The 19122-nt window shown below is 40.2% G+C and overlaps 2 protein-coding genes across 2 annotated transcripts; both read right to left on the bottom strand.

Annotated features, from left to right (window-relative positions):
* Positions 1-744: 744 nt before the first annotated feature.
* fgf4 (fibroblast growth factor 4) lies at positions 745-5080 on the bottom strand. Its single transcript, XM_030725190.1, has 3 exons — positions 4671-5080; positions 3277-3380; positions 745-921 (listed from the first exon to the last, which is right to left on the bottom strand). Exons 1-3 carry the CDS (start codon positions 5065-5067, stop codon positions 745-747), a joined length of 678 nt encoding a protein of 225 aa, XP_030581050.1. The 5' UTR covers positions 5068-5080.
* A 4532-nt stretch (positions 5081-9612) lies between these two features.
* fgf3 (fibroblast growth factor 3) lies at positions 9613-12651 on the bottom strand. Its single transcript, XM_030725196.1, has 3 exons — positions 12408-12651; positions 11828-11931; positions 9613-11185 (listed from the first exon to the last, which is right to left on the bottom strand). The coding sequence occupies exons 1-3, from the start codon at positions 12649-12651 to the stop codon at positions 10817-10819; spliced, it is 717 nt and encodes a 238-aa protein (XP_030581056.1). The 3' UTR covers positions 9613-10816.
* Between the last annotated feature and the right edge of the window lie 6471 nt (positions 12652-19122).

Here is a 19122-nt window from a genome sequence, read left to right as displayed (position 1 = left end):
TCTCTTTCACCCTGCCTTTAAACTTCTATGCTGGTCACTAACATAATGTCAAAGAGGATTCCTCTCTCTATTGGCAGACTTATAGATCTGACTGAGACTGACAGCACAAAAGTTCAGAGTTCAGCCCCCTGGCAGAGCTATAAACAGACCAGAAGTGGTTGATAGGGGTCTTTGACTCTCCCCTCCTATCTTTTCTCTCTCTCGTAACGTGATACTGTTTCAATTAGGCTCCAGTGCCACACACAAAGCGCCAGAGTATTAAGCAGTATTAATCAGTGCCATTTCTCACAGACACTCAATGCCTCATTTCTTTTTGTTGTTTGTTTTGTTGTGTTTTTGTGGCTTCAACTCAAAGGGCCTTTTCTGATGAAAATTTAAAAAAAAAAGAGAGAAAAAAACACCTGAAAGCTCTTAATGTTGTTTTTTTGCTGTTGCTTCTTCTCATGTGCCAAAAAAATCTTGACACAGTTTCGTTCAATAGCAGCAAAAGTCTGATAAATTAGAAAATGAAACCATAAATAACACATTTTGCATCTCCCATCCACACTGAGAAAAAACACCCCATAAAAGAAATAGAAAATACCTGTTAGGCACAAATATATAAAAAATGAATATATACATTGCAAAAAACAAAAAACAAAAATCAAATATGATATACTCGCATAAAGCTTGGAGTGAAAGTGCATCTTATTTTAGAGTCTTTCCTCCATCTCATAATTGAGGTGAAGTCTATTTATGAGGCCACTAGATTCTTGGCAAGAAATGTGTCACTGTCGTGGTGGGTGACACTCGGTTTCCTCGTTTTGTTTTGCCATTCTTACTCAGGCCGATGAACATCCTTGGGTAGGCAACTGACTCGTAGGCATTGTAGTTGTTGGCAAGGAGCTTCTCTCTGAACTTACAGTCGTTGGTGTAGTGTGGCTAAAAAAGAAAAGAGGTTATTTGAAATGCTGATTGTTTGAAGGCAGAGACAAAACAAAGATGTGGGGACATTTTTGAAGGGGGATTTCAAATCTGCATTGTTCATTGTGATTACTATCAAACAATTGCTTTCTTTCAGCCTGCAGGGCTCTTATTGTACCGGAGCTGTTTCAGACACATTTTACTCAGTAAATACTCTGTGAAATGAATGATGTGAGCGCTGCAGGACTCAGGACACCAGGCTCTGATTGGACCACTTTTGCTCAGTGGGATGGGAATCATGAGGCACCATGTAAGGTTTTTTTTTTTTGCAATTTTTAATCTCATTTCTAAAATTAAATATTGAAAATCTCCGTAAGAATCTGGGTTCTGTTTGTCTGTTGTATAACTTCAGCTGGAGCTCTACCCTGTATTTTACTGGTACAACTTCAGTATATCTAAAATTCCCCTCAAGTTACCTGTTTCTCACAAACTGAAGGTATTGAGCCAGCCACTTCAGCCTATGTTATCTACCCTGAAACAACCATGATAATAAAAACAAAAATCAGACACTTTTCAACAAAAGGTGGCTCGATAAAGAAACATGACTTAACTCCCTAATCCAGATGGCTTCTTACTTCATATTCAAAATTTGTCTCTTTCAGTTCTCAGCAGTATTAAGGGAACGTGCTGTTGTTTTTGATGACTTTTCAAATGGTGTATTAAGACACTCTGCATCTCATCCCAGACTGTGTCACGCCACCCAAATGCCATTTATATTGACTATGACTGCATATTCATCAGCTGCGAAGCATCCTTCAAAATGATCAGAAATGCTATCAGCTGCCTGTCCTGTATTTTTTGGAGCAATACTTTTGAAAACATTAACCGGTCACGGCTTATATGAAGAAAGAACCAACTGACTAAAAGATGTCATTTAAAATGATTCACAGCTGTTACTTCTGAAGATGTTCTTAAACCAGCAATAGAAGCTGAAACTGGGGACACACCTGTGTGAGTTTAGTAAAAGTCATAAACTGTGATGCATCTCTTCTGGAACCCTTCATAAGGACAATGATATGCTGTACACTGTTAATTTATTTTTAATTCATGTTAAATATCACAATCACATCTAAATAGTGAGGCTATAAAAACAATCTCTGAGCATCACCTCCTGTTATTGTTCCCTGTTTTATGTAAATTGTCTGCACTTCTGCACTGACTTCAACTCTGATATCTGTATTTTGTAAATTGTTAATTGGATAAAAATAAAGTCATAAAAAAGTTGGATGTGGTTCTAAAGCTACAAAAATTGTAGCTGAACACAACTAAAAAATGTCAGACTATCAGAGTTAGCAGAATTAATTTTGCTTCTAGTTAATTTTAATGGCTGTATTTATTATATGCTGTTAATAGCATAACAGTTTTTAATTGTTAGTTTTTCTCAAACAGTAAATCTAGCAGATAACAGTAAACATGGTTTGTTGTACATTTTCAACATTTTCCCTTAAACTAAGCCAGTGATGTTGTAGGCTCACCTGACAAATTAAAGGAAAAACCTGGAACCCTGTTGTGCTGTGGAGGGCTGTACTGGCATAGTCTGAATCCATTTGTCCTCTTGGAGGGAAGAGCTGTTGCATATCAGTACCGGGTTGTTCAGAGTAACTGACTTTATCTTTTTTTTTTTCTTTAGTCCTGATGGATTAATTGTGATTAATTGTGCATCTCTTTGAATCAGAAGAATCGCTGCCACAGTACAACAGTTTGTTGTCCCTGGGTCTAAATATTAGGCAATAGCTACTCTAAAAAGCTCTCTGTGCTGTGATTTATTTTATTTTATGACTAATTAAATATGCAACAGTATGCCAACGTCTACATTTCATTTTACATTTCATTTGTCTGAGACTTTACATCGAGGACATTTCTGTTTCAGCACTTTAAAAGGTGACAAAATCCAGCTGACAGGACAATGTAAACTGTGGTATGCCAATTCCAGTATTTTAAACCAGTTATATTATTATTAATATACATTTATGCCTAAACATTAGATTACACATTTTACTGCATTCATGTCACTTAAAAATGACTAAATGATTCAGTAATTTTTCATATGACACTGGTTTCACTACAATTTATCAAACAATTTCCAGACTTTTTAATCCTGCTGTCTGGTCAAAATTGTCTGGGTGTTAGTTACAGATTTCAGCACTTCTATTTTTCTTTTTAATCATACCAATACACAGGCATATTTTTGCAGCATCTTTTAAGAGAGCTGGACATAAATGTTGCAACAAAAAATGCAACTAAATGTTTACTGGACTTTCCTTACCAAGCTGGTGAATGGGTGGGTTGACTGTTTGTGTAATGTAGACTTACAGATCCATACAGCTTTCCCCGTCGGTTCATGGCCACAAAAAGTCCACTGTGGATGCCGAGCAGGGTGACCACTCCTCTCTCCACCGGAGAGATCTGCAGAAGACCTGGACGGAAAACAAACCACACTTACTGATAGAACCTGATTTGATGGACAGAATCTGCCATTCTGATCATGTTGCTTCAAACAGACCCACTGATATTACTGCATGTGTAAGGAAGTGAATTGGATGGTCAGGTGCTTACTGCAGTAACAAAGCATTGAGATGAGTCTTTATTGCATTTGGCAAAATGTGGCACTCTGTAACCCTGATCTCAGTTCATACATTTAAAAAGGAAATGTTTTAAGGTCTTCAACCTACATGAATGCAAGTAATCAGATGTCAGGATTAAAGGAATTAAGTTCAATATTGTGCATTAATTTTAGAGTCAGGCTGCTGTTTTTAGGTATGTGTGAATATTTGCAACTTCAGAAATGACAGAATTGACTCTAGCATGTAACAGCCTAGCCTGAACAATTAAAATCTCGCCAGTCATCACTCATCTTTCAGAGACTATTGGAATAAATGGCATCAAAAGCAGAAATCTGTGGTTTACTGAAGCCCAGCTGATGCATTTCCTTTCCAGACTGCCCGTGTACTTTTGTTCCATGTATCGTTTTAAAATGTGTTTCAGTGGCTTAAATTCCTCGCTTAGATTTTCTGTAATGTATATCCCTGAATTTTTACGCCTTGTCTTAAAATAGTACGAAGGCGGCACAGAAAAAAACAACGAGCTTTAAGTTCTCCAATGGAGACAGACAGTTCCACAGCTTCACTTTTTTAACCTGGGGTCACAATTCATCAGCCCAGGATGGCAGGGCTTGGATCTGACATGTTAGAGAAACATACGTTAAAGTGCAAATGTGACATGATGTATGATTTTTGATTTGGGCGCTCCGCTGGGGTGAAGCTGTATTAACAGATGAGCCTGCGCGCTCTAACCTAACTTTAGGTGCTGGCTGGCCTGGATCAGAGCGGGCTCTGGTTACACACCAGCGGAAAGCAGCAGCACAATTAAATGGACGGCATTTGTGCTCAGTGGCACTATGCACTCCAGATGTTGAGCCTGACGCGTGGATCAATATCTGTGCAGGTGCGCTGTCTCCGTCAAATCGTCGCTTTGATCAGGTGTGAGGCGACGATGAGGCCTTGTGAGAAGAAAATGCACCTTACTTGAAAAAAATCAAGCTCAAGTTATTAGTTCCTGTTTTTAGAAGTTATTCAACTATTTCTCCAACAGTGTCTTTGCTTTGTGTTTCCATCTAATAATAGGCTGAGTCACACCAGTAAACAAGTCAAAAGAGAGGACATAAATAATAAATCGGGCGTGCCTGATTAACGAATAGCACAACTTACTGTAACGACTTTCGTTGTGTACTCCAGTTATTCTGCCATCTGGTAACACCTGAATATGAAAACCGATGCCCACGTTGCAATAGAGGCGCCGCAACCTTTTAATGCCCAGGAGGTAGTCGCTGTCCCGGCCGATCTCCTGCCGCTTCTCCCCCGGGATTCGTGCCAGGGACCGGGAGTAAAGGGCCTCCCAGCGGTCCGCCGTGCCGTTCAGGCCGGGGGCACATCCTGCCAGTCTCGTCACCAGGCCCAGGACCAGGACTGTCCGCAGGGCCGCCAGAGAGCCCATCCCGGGTCTGGCTCTGAGAGCAGCTTCCCGGCGTTTGCCTCTCCAGTGAAGGGAGAATGGAGCCAAGAAGCAGAGGCGCAGCAAACAGGGTCGTGGGGAAGTGTCGCTCATTCCAAGACCGACGCAGGCTTCAGCGCCTGAGCGACATTGATCTGCATGGACGCTGTGCAGCCATGCCTCTATATTTATACCTACAGACACATTACATCACAGCTCCACACTTAGTAAAAATCTACTTATTCACAGTCAGGCGCACCAAAAGCAGGGCTTCATTGAATTCAAATAATGGCCGTCTTATCTCGGAGAAAAGTCAGGAGTTTGTGGAAAATAAACGAATAAAGGCTTTATAATGATGAAAAAACGTCTTTGTGCAAGGCTTTCATTATCAGCAGCAGAATATCATAATTTATGTATGGGAGGATGTAAAATAGGAAACAGCCAAGTTAACACACAGGAGACAGTTCTATAAATGAACAATAACAGGAAAAAAACACAGGTCCAATTCAAGCCAATGAAAAAAACCGCGCTAACTTAAGACTGGTAGAAGGGAAATCATGTCCCGGGCCCTTATAGAAAACAATGGTAAGACTAAATACAGTGTGTAGTGTGATAAGTATGCTGTCATTGTGACCAAGTCATTATTCAGTTTTCAAGTTCCGACTGAAACCTCTGTGTGGTCTGCTAATAATCCTTGCATCATATTATCTGCGTTTATATCTAAACAAATCAGCCTTGCGTTACAGGTGAGAATGTAATTAAAGTTAGTGGTGGATGGATGAACTGTTTGCACTGGGGTAGCCAGTGATTCTAAATTGGTCATAGGTGCGAATGTGAGCGTGAATGTGAGTCTGTATGTGTTAGCCCTGTGATGGACTGGCGACATGTCTATGGTGATGGATGGGTTGTTTACAGGAAATGCCTACAAGGAGTTAACAGGTTTCTTTAAAAGTGCTGAAGCTGTACAGTGTGTGTATTTGTATCTGGGCCTTGTTAAAACCTGCCCTTTGTTTTCAACCCGCCCACACTTCAAAGATAACATTTTTGCTTTTGTTTCAGTTACTTTTTGGAAATATGATCACCAGCTGACATGAAGGCAGCACTTCTTTGATTTGAAATCCTTGACACTCTTTCAGCACAACTCTCTCTTTGTCCATTTCGTCAATATGATCATTCTTATTAAACATGAACATTTCCACACTCTGTTGTGTCCCAATATTTATCTCTGCATTGGAGTACTTAAAGGTCTCTTCCAGCAAAGAGGCCCAGAGTTCTTTTGGGGTGGCTCAGTCCTGCTCTTCTGTGATCAGGCATGAAATATTTTCTCATATTTACATTCAGCTGACCTACAGTACACTGCAACACTGTTTCTGTGTGTGTGGCCAAATAGTTCCATGAATGTCTGCTGGGTGTAAAGCCTCATGGTTGATGACTACCTTCTTCTTCTTTCAGCTGGTCCCTTCAGGGTTTGTCACAGTGGGGCATCTGCCTCCATCTCAGATTATTCCTTAGGACCATCTTCTGTCACCTCAACCCTCTGCACGTCTTCCTCCAGTGCATTCACGAATCTTGTGTGTGTGGTCTTCCTTGTCCCTGCCTGGCAGAATGACTCACATTCCAGCAACCCAAAATAATGCAGTCTGGTGGATGAAAGGACCATTGCATTGTGTGGACCACAAGAATAGCAAGTAGGCTATAAAACCTTCAGAATATTTGAAAAGCATAACGGCCATCATATACAACTCAAGGACTGCTGGGACAGCTCCTCAAGTATCAGAAATGATGAGCTTGTTTACTTCCAGGAAAACTGAAGCACTGCTGCACCTCCAGGGCAATTTCTAGACTGCTGGACTGACAAGGCTACCTCCAGAACAACTGATGAACTAATGGACTGCTTGAATTTCAGTGCAAATGAGAAATCAGTGGACCTCCAGAACAACCAATCAACTGCCTTACCTTCATGACATCTCATGAACCACTGAATATCCTGAACAACTGATGGACTCCCACAGCTCATCAACAACTAATTACGTGACTGACTTTAGGAGTCTATGTGGGCAGATATGTGATAGAACACAGGATCCATTTTTAAAGAGTGTCCCTTGTAAATGAAGACATTCATGTGAACTGTTTTACACCAGCAGGTCCCGTGCTGTCGCTGTCCATGGTTCTGTAATCTCTTTTTATCAGGCTAAAATAATAGTAGGCTGATATGTTTCTTTTAATTCATGTTGTGATTTGTAAGTTATGCCTGACTTTATTTTCTGTTTGTGCTGTACTGACATTATTGTGGTTTTTAGTTGTATGTATGCAATGAATTGTGCTAAGCGAAGGGCGTTTTATATTTCACTGGGTGACAGCTGCAGTTCAGAGCTTAAAATGTCTCAGCCTTCAACACGTATTCATTTGCTCTCTTGTTTATTTATCACTTCCCAGCCCATGCATGGCATCTTTATGATTCAGAAAGATAGGGTGATGGCAGCAGTTTCTCAATTTGTTTTTATCAAAAAGCATTATCACTAACTGTGACTGTGTGAAACTATGTTTACTTTTTTGTTTAACCTTAAAAGTTTCAGCCACTGTTGGAAGCAAATCATTTCTAATTCTGCACAGGTCATTGTTGGCTAATAACTGATTTGTGTACACAAAGTGAGTCAGTCTTCTAAATGTGTTCATGCTGAAAACCTGATTTCATCTGAGTCATCTTGAAATTTTGTCAGGTTTGTTTCATTTACTCCTTTATCCTTGGTCTGGATTAATTATTATCTAGTAACAACAAGTTTAAACACACACAAACAAAACCAGTACACATATCATTCAGATATGACCCTGGAATCATGCCACACGTGCAGCATGTGAAAAGGTGAGATGTCTGTTAATGAGTGTGTTCCCAAACTGGGGAGGAGATATTTCAGCTGATCTTGTTACTAGGTGGTGAAATTTACTTTCCCTTTATAAATGACAAAGGAGTAATCATATGATTAAAAAAAATTATTGACCCTTTCTGACCACTTTGGTTTTAGGAAGGTCTTATGTAAGAATCTCCTGTCCAGACTTACTATTTAAAAAGTAAAATACTTGCACTGCAGGTTTCAAAAGATTTTAAATTCTGTGGTAAATACAGTAACAACTGAAATCAGCATGACACTGTTAGATTGGTTACAGATTGAAAGTAAAATAATTCAGTGAAAATCCAAAACTCACTAAGCCAAAAAAAAAAAAAAAAAGACATCTATTTGATGTAGACGTACCACCTTTGTCAAGTTAATAATTCATCATAATAAGAAAATATGAACACTTTTGTACTTTGACCAGCATGTGGTCAATAAAAATTCCAAACTGACTGGATAATTCCTATTTCCTGACAGTGAGCTACCTACAGAGGGCATCCAACTGCCTTGCTGAACTAAGGGCACTGGAAGCAAACTCAGAAACGTCTGAGAATCTGCCTGTAGGAAACATTCCTCTAATGAGCGTAAGGACGATGCTTAATAAACCATAATACTTCTATAATGCAGTTTTACCAATATATACCCTTCTGTTCACCAGAATACACTTTCAACTTGTAACAAGTTGTAGTACTTCTGTAAGACAGCAAGTGTCTTCTTTTTTTTTTACTTGACTCAAAGTACAACAACCTTCTTTGTATTAAAGGGTCTTATTAGTCAAACTCATTAACTGATTTAAATGCAAAATCCACATAATTTGCAAGCTGACTGCTCATGATGATGATGGCATAACTTTTTGTCATTCTCACAAAAGGTGTATGCACTTGCAGAAGGCAGAGTAATAATTTTTAAATAGTAATTTTTTAAAATTGTTTTTACTAATGTAATAAGCATTCATAAATTATTTCTCTAATACTTGAAAGAAACACATTATTTATATCTAGAAGGACAAAAATGTGTCCCATAATTTCCAGCTTACTGAAGATGTCCATCTCTCCTTATCAGCCCGGTAGTTGTTCCAAATAAACCTCATTATTATTATTATTATTATTATTATTATTATTATTATTATTATTATTATTATTATTATTATTGCCTGGCTGATAAAGTTCAACAGGTTTACATGGATGGAAAGGGCTTTGGAGGAGATTCAGAAGATAACGTTTGCTAAAAGTAGCATTCAGGGAGGGGCAGGGGCCATGATAGGCCCTGACCCCTCTGAAGCCCTACATTCCTGATGAGTAATCTTAGAGTTTCACATTCATAACAAGCCATAGCAAAGTGTCGCACTTTCGATGACACAGTTTCTGCCTTCAGAAGGGCCAGCCTTGTTTATCAACTATGCAGCTTTTGGTCTGTCTTTCAAAAAAAAAAAAAAAAAAAAAAAAAAAGCCCAAATGTCTCAGGCGGCATTGCTTCCCAGGCCCCCCCTGGGAGGAGGTATTGTCCGGGCCAGGAAGCCTTCCCTGCCTGCAGGTATAGAATGACAAGGCTTTCTATGCAGCTACCTATAGATGTGAGTCAAGCACAATAAAACCTGAAAATCCAAAAAAGTCCAAATGCTGCTTGTGGTGAATTTTGCACTGATCCCAGTGTCTCTGCACTGGTCCCTGCTGCAGCAGCCTGCGGTCACACCTAAATTCAGTGTAAGTCTGGTCTTAATTCTTTAAAGGGAACCCTCCAAAACACGATTAAAGAAAGTTGGTGAAGCACTTTGATTCCTGCCTAATATCCAGTTATTTTACACCACTTTTCAGAAACTGAAGTTCTGATTGTGCATTTCAGACATTCCTGCCTTCAAAGATGTGTGGCCAATAAAACAGAACATTTGATTTTTATCTTTTCCGCATATAAAAATAAGATGTCTTGCATAAATAAAAATTAAAAAATTGATAAATAACTTAAAAAAACAAAAGCAAAAAACATTTGCATGGTGTCCACAGCTGCATTATCTCTACTTCTTCTATTACCTCAGAAGAATCAGATTCAGGTGTGTGAAGACAAATTTATCGGTGATATTTCCAGTGAACAAATCACAGAACTAGTGAAACAAGCCTGTCATTCTTTTCACCTTGGGTCAGTACCACTGTGTTCTACGCTGGAACAAGGCGATGAGTGGACAGTAGGAAACAACAGCAAAATGGCTATAATGCAGAAATAGTTATATCAATAACTTACAACACAGGAACCAAATAAATATCCATATCATTAGTAAAATATTTCAGTTTACAGACAGTAGACTATCACATTGTAAGAATGCCACAAAATTACTGAGTGAAATTAGTGAAATCTTACACGGATTTCTCCTTCGCTTCTGAAAAAAGTGCTTTGCTGTGTGATGTCCCCTCTTCAGTGGCCATTGTGTTTGTTAGCACTTAAAAATAGCAAAATATTATATTCTTTGTTATCTCAGCTTTTGATAAATGAAAAGCTATAAAGTTGCTGTACATGCCAAAGGTATATACATAAACAGAATCACTTTTAAAAGGCTTTTCTTCTCTGTGGAGTTGGCGGTAAAATGAGTTCTCATTAAAGGAAGAAATGCTGAATGAACATGAATACCTTTGTTTACAAGGCAGGAGCATTTTTAAAGTGTGGTGTCAGTAAAAAAGCTAATTATAAAGCTGTGGAGTGTGTGAGTGAATGTCTCCTCAAACTGGAAGATTTAGTCTTTGCCCCAACACTTGAAGTGGTCTTCTTTTTTTTTTTCTTCTATTTTTTTCCTCTTTTTTTCCCCTGTGAATCAACAAAACTTCCACTAATCCAAAAGGCAGAATCCAAATCATTTATACGCATCCTCCACTGCTGTCAAGCTACAGCATGTGCCAGGATCAAACTCCGTATTTGGGTGATTTAGGCAAGTCACAGAAGGGTGAGAGCAGAACTCTCCTCCAAATGTTTGAGTCATCTGGCTGTCAACCCCGGCCTTTCCGAGCGCGATGCCGGCGTCTCCGGCGTTCACCACGGCGGCTGTGATGATGTGCATGATGGTGTGACCCCGGACTCTCCCTTAGCCGCCTCACCATTTCATGGTCCTTGTTACCCAGCACCCTAGGCAGAAAGAGCGAGGCTTTGTCTGTGCTTCGGGTTTTAAAGCCTCGCCGCGGCCGCCCTTTGCCGTTAATGGAAACGTACCACTGTCTCTTGGCGCTAGCTCGACGCTTGCTGCTGCTGCCGCCTCCTGGTGATACAGGCTGCTCTGTAGAGTGGTGGCGGGAGGCGTAAGTGTTGTACCCCAACTCATGGATCCTCTCCACAAACTCACACTCTTTGTTGAACGCTTCCTGGAGAGATGAGGGTGATGGTAAGAATGAACCACGTTAGTCTTTCAGCTTGCCTTTATCTGTGTGTGTGTGTTGCATAACAGGAAAATCTCTGAGTGTTTCCATTCTGCTTAAGTCTGTAAAAGTGCGCTACAGGAGATACCCCACCCCCACCCCCACCCCCCGCAAAAGCCGCACTTTATATATATATATATATATATATATATATATATATATATATATATATATATATATATATATATATATATATATATATATATATATATATATATATATATGAAATACATGAAGTTCACTTTTCAGCAGTTAAAAATGACAATGTGAAACTAAAGCAAAGCAAAGCAAGGAGCCTCAAATATGGGCCCCTTACGGATGTCAACCTGCCCCGGTATCATGCAATGGCATAATTGACCCAGAGGGAAACAAATAAACAAACAAAACGTTTTAATAAGAATGCTGCGTCATTTTATAACCCCTGCAATTGAGCCAAGAAAGCCTGAAAATACACAGACGCGCAAAATGTATTTTGCTTCCCTCCTGAAAGCTCTGCGCACTGTACACGTAATTCCGTCCTATCATACGAGTCACACAGGAGTTAAATGTGTTGAAGAGAAGATGGTCATAAGATGAGTCTGTACACACCGAAGCATACAGTCGTCCTTTATCATTCATGGCCAGATATCTCCCAGAGAAAAGCCCCTTTATGGCCACAACACCAACATCCACTGCTGTGATTTCCATGATGCCTGCGATACACAGAACACATTACAGTCACATCATATTTCTATGTAGCACATAATTAATATAATGTTTCGCATGATTTAAATTTCACAGCGGTTTCTCTATAAATTTATGTAGATGTATGGATTAGTTTGCCAATTATTCTTTAAAAAAAATTGAAATTAAATGAAGTGCAAATTTCTTTAAAAAATTTCAAAAAGCAATAAAAACTTTTCCTTGTAAAGTAAATAAAATCTCCGCCGTTCCTAATCTCCCCTGCCTCTATATATATATATATATATATATATATATATATATATATATATATATATATATATATATATATATATATATATATATATATATATTCGTCAGGACAGCGTCTGACCAGCATCTTCCACATTAACCTGCATGTCGGGGGCTTTGTAATGACATGATTTCACACGCACACAGTGTCATAGCTTTATGCGAATCCTCTTCCTCGAAAAAGATGAATACTCACTGAACGGGTTGTTTTCATCCAGTGACCCATCTATTTTCCCATTAGGATGGATTTGAAGATGATATTTGGTAGCGCAGTAAAGTTTCCTGCGTCTCGGCGCTCCTCCGAGGTGTTCGTACACTCCACCGCGTCCCCCGGCGTCTCTCCGATGCCGGGGGTCGCAAGCCTTGCCCGAAGCGCAGCGGGGCCGAGGACTAACGGGATCCCACAGGCTCAACAACACCAGCAGAGCTATCATCAGCATTGTGGCATGGCCGGAAAGCGACGATTGTAGCGAAAAAAAGCAGAATTCCTGCCCCACACTCGGGGTCCCATTAAAGTGTCGGGGCCTTTACGCTGGAGAGCTTCGGCTCTACGCACATCCGAGCACGACAGGCAGCTCTGACAGCACACCCGCCTCCGAAGTGGAATCCTCGCTTGTGTTGCTGAAAAGCCCTCCTGTGGACCCGACTGAGAGCCTTTGCTCAGAGTGAGCGCAGATATAAAAGAAGCTTGTGGCGACAATAGGCTGAACTCCAACCAATTGATACAAAGGAAAAGGGGAGACAAAAAGGTATCGGCCCTGTGTGAAGTGAGAGACAGCGGCGTGGATAAAATTACATGGCTAAGAGCATAAAAGTCCTAAAAGAGCAATTAGACATTCCAAATTATACAGATGGGCTAGGCCAGCCACCGCAACAGGTGATGAATAAGACTGCTGCGAAAACCTGTCTTCAGTTTAAAAAAACAAAAACAACAACAAAAACAACAAAACTTAGTTAATTCAACTGTTGAATTCTGAGAGCTGCACAGTTTTGGCTGCAGGTTTTCATCTCATTTTCTCAGCTGTAAGAGTCAATTTGGCCACTTTATAAACAACTTTTTCAACCATATTTCTGAGGGTTTTTTAATCATTCTGAAGCAACAAAAATATTAAACACTTCAACTTTTGGGTGGTCTACATCTGCTTATCCTTCTTTTTAACAATTTAACAGGTGCTTGTCAAGCATGCGCAGTAAAACCATCATGAAGTTTCTGAGGTCAATATCAAGTTTGTTCGGTTTGAACCGGGTCCTGGCTGGTAGCACATCATTCAGAGAGATACTTAAGAGACAGTAAGGCAACGCCAGTGTAGGTTAACGGGGAAATCAAACCCAACTGTTTTCTCAGCACTTAAAGTTAGCAGCTGAGTATGTGTTCTCAAATATTTATATGCTCCTGTGAGCTTTGCCAATGCAAAGTTATATTGAGAAAGACAAGTGAATATTGTGTCAAAAGGGCTCTTTCCATTTGCTCCTCACATCACAGAAGGTCTCTCCTGTGCGTTATTTTTTATTGTTTACCCAAGCAGCGGATTGTCCCAGACTTTTCCCATCCTAATGCCCCAGCCCTGGCTAGGCAGCAGCCGGTGGGCGGAAGAGCAGCAGGCTAAATGACTACTGCCTAAATTGCTTCCATCTTGGTTGCATTATGGTTTTCATTCTGGTAATTAGCACCATCATCTACAAATCTCTCTGCCCTTTGGCACTGCTCCACTGCTGCTATGAAGGCCTCTGCTGAGAATCCCCCAGAGAGTAGACGGTTAATTTGTCTTCCCCTCCCATACATCACCCAGCTAGCTGCCCGTGTCACTTTATTTACCCTGATGATCAGAAAAAGCCAACTCTTTTAATTACAAATGTGTGTGATTTATGCCTCCAAGACCCCTTAGGAGTCAGACAACACACCAAAACATCAGCCAGGCCGTGTGTATCAGAGGTTGTTCTGGTGGCCTTTTCTAAGTGAGACGCTCTTGATGTGGTTAAGTGCTGGAAGAGGGTGGAACCTTAGATGTGGTGTGCTGTTTCTCTCAGAAACTATTTTAATTATGCTCCCCTCCACACCGCCCACAAAGCATCTCAGCAATAAGCAGGGCAAATGCTCTCAATTTGTGATACTCATTTCTTCACATAAATACTCATACACATTTCTTCACGTTTGGAGATGTGTGTGTTGTTTTTAGGTTAAAATGTCAGTTGTGATTCAGCTAGATGCAAGCTGTAGTCTTCAGTTAGATTAGGAGAGTTAGGAGCTGGGACCTCAGTGCTCTGTTTGTAACACCATGATTCAGCTGGACAGCACTCTAAACTTTACATACGTACCACAGCAGGTTGATTTAAAAAGTGATATTCACATTTTTTTAATATTTCACCAAATCAAATAAACATAAAGAGTCCTTATACTGAGCTCAAACCGAAACACAGGGAAAAGTATAAAAAATACAAGAGTTTGGGTGACAGGTGGCCACACTCTGGAGAGGTCCTAAGTCCACCACATTCTTAACACAGAGACACAAACAACCAATCACAAAGCAACTTCCACAAAGAGAGGACCCAGCTGACTGCAGGGGGAAATCTTTTTGCTGTGAGATGACAGTGCCAACCACTTTGCTACTTGTCACAATATAACTCATACAGTGTGGGGTGATTGTAGCTCAGGAGGTAGAGCAGGTCACCTACTAATCGGAAAGTTGGCGCTTCAGTCCTTGGCTGGTCCAGTCTGCATGTCAAAGTGTCCTTGCGCAAGACACTGAACCCCAAGTTGCTCTCCAATGCAACTGTCGGAGTGTGAATGTTAGATATAAAGCACTTAAGCTTAGAAAGAAGTGCGTGTATGAATGGGTGAATAAGGCATGTTGTGTAAAGTGCTTTAAGTGCTCAACATAGAATAGAAAAGTGATATACAGTATAAGAACCAGGAGGAACTTAACAGCCTAAGAGAACCCCAGTAATTCCTGAGGAGTAGTATGATGTCAGTGGGGAGAAAATGATAGGTGTATGAAGAGTGAAACACAGAAGAGATGCAAAGTGCTCCTCAGCAGCATTAGGCTATAGCAGCAAAACTAAGGATGGCGCAAAGCCACCTGATCTAAGCTTTATGAAAAAAGAAAGTTTTCACTCATATCTGATATGTAGAGCTGCTTTCAAACTCCAAAGTGGGAGCTGGTACCACTGGGGAGGAGTCTGATAGCTGAAGACTACCTCCCATTCTACCTTTGGAAACTCTAGGAACCACAAGTAAGCCTGCACTCTGAAACCAAAGTAAGATCTAGCAGGAAAATTACAGACAACTTCTCTGAGTGAATCCACTGAACAGATCACAAAGATGCAGCTAAGACTTGCACAGCTGTAATCTAGAGCAGGCACAAATGTAACTGCAGGTCAGACTGCTTGCCTGCTGAGTTGAAAGTGTTACTTAAATGTTTCTAGGTTCAGCTCAGTAAGTGATGTGACTTTTACAGAAAAGTCAATGGAGTGGGACGGTCCTGCAACATGCCTCACCTCTGCTGCTCACCACATTTAAAGATCATACAACAAAAGTGAGCTGGTAGATGTCTCCAGTTCTGGGGCAGGCAGCTAAATGCCAAATTACCCACATTTTATGACTGGTGTATAATATTTTAGATGGAAAATTTAGCCAAGGCATGACTACTCAGTGGATGAACAAAGGGGGACTATTTTTACTCTGCTCTGCTCCACCTTGGCAAAACATATGTTGGCATGATTGTGCATGAATGGCGAAATCACGCAGTGTCACAGTTGTTATTCTAGCTGCATTTACTTTTCTTTGTCAAAGTTTCTATTATATTCTATTAAAATCTGTATAGCTTCTGACTTTGAAGTGACCCACATTTTCCCCAGTTTGCAGAGCAGAGGCAGCAAAATATGGTGAGGACCTGTGCTCAAGCCATAATGACAGCCTTCACCTCTCTTTCTTTAAACCCACTGGGAAAAGGCCAGGCTAGAAAAGTGTATTTCCTGCTGTGTTAACTTTTGAAAATGACAGCTATTGGATAAAAGTGGTGGTCACCCTATACATTCCACATATTAGAAAACTGAATTTGCTTTCTTGCATGGATGATATATATATATATATATATATATATATATATATATATATATATATATATATATATATATATATATATATATATATATATATATATATATATATATATATAAATCCATAGTACAGGCATGAATATATTTCCTCACAAATATATTTTTTGGAGAGCATTGTAAAATTTGTCCTGTTGTCATCACACAACAAAGTTAACTAAATGATCAGTGATGTGACAAAGTAGCCATTCAAGTTCACATTGCACTGCACACTTGTATTCCTGACCATCTACCAAGGACTGACCCATTCCCAACACGGCCTTGGTGTATTTTGGATGCATTCACACCGTGCTCAGAAGAAACGAGACAACGAGTGGTACATTTGCCTCAAGAGAAAAGTTTGGCCAATTCTTGAATATTTACCCAACTGAAATATTTACATTTTCTTTTGCCATCATCCACTTGACAAATGAATCCAAACCCAGTCATGTGAAGTGCTCTTCCACAAAAGCCAAAAGCATACATTTTAACTTTCCCGTTTTTCTCCTTCATTCACGAATCAAAGCAAGGATTTCAGGGCTCCTTTTTAATTGACGTCTCCAAAATTCTCCCCTCCAACACTGCCCCCAAAACCCCTCTTTGCACAAAAGGGTTTCTTTTTTGCAATAATACAAAGGTTATTAGCCAGTTCCTTTTCGTCCCCCACCCCCAAACTCCCTCCCCACCTTTTTAGGAGGTACCAGTAATCCAGAGCAAATCAAAATGACCTTTGAACCCTTTCTGCTGTACTTTTTCTCATGGGCAGATTTCTTTAGTGAGGCGGTGATCAGAGGGCTGAACCCGACCGCTGCCTCTCGTCTCCTGACAAATCGCTGCTGAGCTGCCTTTGTCCCCATGACTTTGATCTCACCTGCTTGTCAGGCGCTTCAGAATGAAGTCTAGTACAGTTCCAACACACAGCAAACAAATTGGCAACTATTTTATTCTACCTCCCTCTGTCTCCCTCTCTTCTATTTCAGCCCAATTGAGCCTTTAAACACAGGCGTGTTGGTTTGCTGGATGACTGCACTCTCAAAGCTTCCAAACAGAACTGAAAATCACACTTTAGAATGTTATACCTGGAAAATAGAAGATTATTTGGTAAAATTAAAGTCTGGGCCTCTGTTTTTACTGAATAGAGTCACACCGATAACATCAGGACACAGCAAATCTAATGCGCAACATTTGAATATGGAAAAAAAAACCTGCGTGATTTAAACTGAATCAAAGTTTATATTTCTTTAGATTTTATAAATACCCACAGACCCAGCAGGCAGTAAAACCCTCTTAAGGTGTGATTGCATAGCTGGATCAAAGTTTTTCATGTTGGCACCTTTACACATATAGACTTTATGCTTCTGAATATTCAGGTAAAAAGAACTGAAAGCAATGCTCCTCTCTGTCTGACAGATGAAGGCACACCAGTTTGCATAACTTCTTTGGCATTAAATTCGCATTGTTGGTTAATGGCTCACTGCTGTTTTTTTTTTTCCTCGTGTTAATAAGGAAAGGATTAAAATCATGGATTAGTAAGACAGCATTTTTTTTCCAAATCAAGAGTTGACCGAGACTTTTGTGGCTTGGATCTTGCAAACTGAGGGATGCTAGTCTTCAGATTTGAAGCTGTGTGGCTTTTATGCTGAGCTTACATCACCCAGCCTGGACCACCCTTTATAAAAAGCATAAGACTTGAAATGGTTTGTCAGAGCAACAGTATGACATAAACTTATAAGAGATAGGGGGTGCATACGTCAGTTGGGAAGTTCATCACCTTTGTACTTTGTGTAAATTCTCCGTAGAGTCAAAAACTTTGGAACCACAGAGGTCTTTGAACTCTATCCAACTCTTGGAGTGCCGTTTTCATATAAAAGGAAATTTCTCAAAAAAATACTAAGTCAGTTTCACCATTAATGTATGTATGTACATTAATGTATTAATGTAGTCACTTTGGTTGCACAAGATCAGACACTGGTCCCTGAGCCCCCCACATTCTGATCTCCAGTCATCGGTGGGCTCGTCAGTTTTCCCACTCTGAATTTACTGGCAGAGGGCAACTTCTCCAGGTATACATGTAGTGTGGCAATCCAAGGAGTGATAAACCATCCACATGTCAGTCTGTTGACACTATGGGTTTATATTTGTGTTATAAGAATTTAATAAAATCTCCTAGGAATAAAATGAGCCTTCCTAGCTGCCACAGGGCGACAGGCGGGGCACACCGTGGGCAGGTCACCAGTCTGTGGTGGGGCTAACACAAAGAGACAGACAACTGTTCACACTCACATTCACACCTATGGGGAAATTTCAAATCACCAGTTTACCTAACCCCACTAAGTGCATGTCTCTGGAATGTGGGAGGAAGCTGGACTATCCAGAGAGAACCCACACAGACACGAGGAGAACATGCAAACTCCACACAGAAAGCCTATATGGTGGATTCAAACCCAGGACTTTCTTGCTGTGAGGCAACAGTATTAACCACCGCACTGGCGTGCTGCCCCCATGCTGCAAGCACTACTGTTAATAGCATTGTTTGGTAATGATTGCATCTAACATTAGATTACCTTCAAAGCTGTATGAGCTGCACATGACCTGAGCAGCTAAACAGTGCAAGCAAAGCAAATTGAATAGTGCTTTGTGTCTTGGGAAAAACATAAACACATCCAAAAACCAACATTAAATTAGGAATCAAAACAAAGAAACATGGCAGAAGAAACACAAAAAACAAAACACAAAAGACTGGGCAAAATACCCAGGACCATGACATGTTCAGTGGAAACTTGTCACATGTAGCAATCATATTTAAATGATATCCAGCT

The sequence above is a fragment of the Archocentrus centrarchus genome, unplaced genomic scaffold (assembly GCF_007364275.1).
Source record: "Archocentrus centrarchus isolate MPI-CPG fArcCen1 unplaced genomic scaffold, fArcCen1 scaffold_48_ctg1, whole genome shotgun sequence".
Classification (NCBI taxonomy): Eukaryota; Metazoa; Chordata; class Actinopteri; order Cichliformes; family Cichlidae; genus Archocentrus; species Archocentrus centrarchus.
This window is presented reverse-complemented; position numbering and strand designations above follow the sequence as displayed.

Bases quoted from the DNA above. Each gene is read 5' to 3' on its own strand.
- fgf4 (XM_030725190.1), bottom strand. From the start codon at position 5,067: ATGAGCGACACTTCCCCACGACCCTGTTTGCTGCGCCTCTGCTTCTTG. The intron at 3,381-4,670 runs GTAAGTTGTGCT...TTTTCCGTCCAG, and splicing joins ACACAACGAAAGTCGTTACA to GTCTTCTGCAGATCTCTCCG. The intron at 922-3,276 runs GTAAGTCTACAT...TTTCTTTTTTAG, and splicing joins GGGGAAAGCTGTATGGATCT to CCACACTACACCAACGACTG.
- fgf3 (XM_030725196.1), bottom strand. From the start codon at position 12,651: ATGCTGATGATAGCTCTGCTGGTGTTGTTGAGCCTGTGGGATCCCGTT. The intron at 11,932-12,407 runs GTGAGTATTCAT...TGTGTATCGCAG, and splicing joins GGATGAAAACAACCCGTTCA to GCATCATGGAAATCACAGCA. The intron at 11,186-11,827 runs GTGTGTACAGAC...TCATCTCTCCAG, and splicing joins AAGGACGACTGTATGCTTCG to GAAGCGTTCAACAAAGAGTG.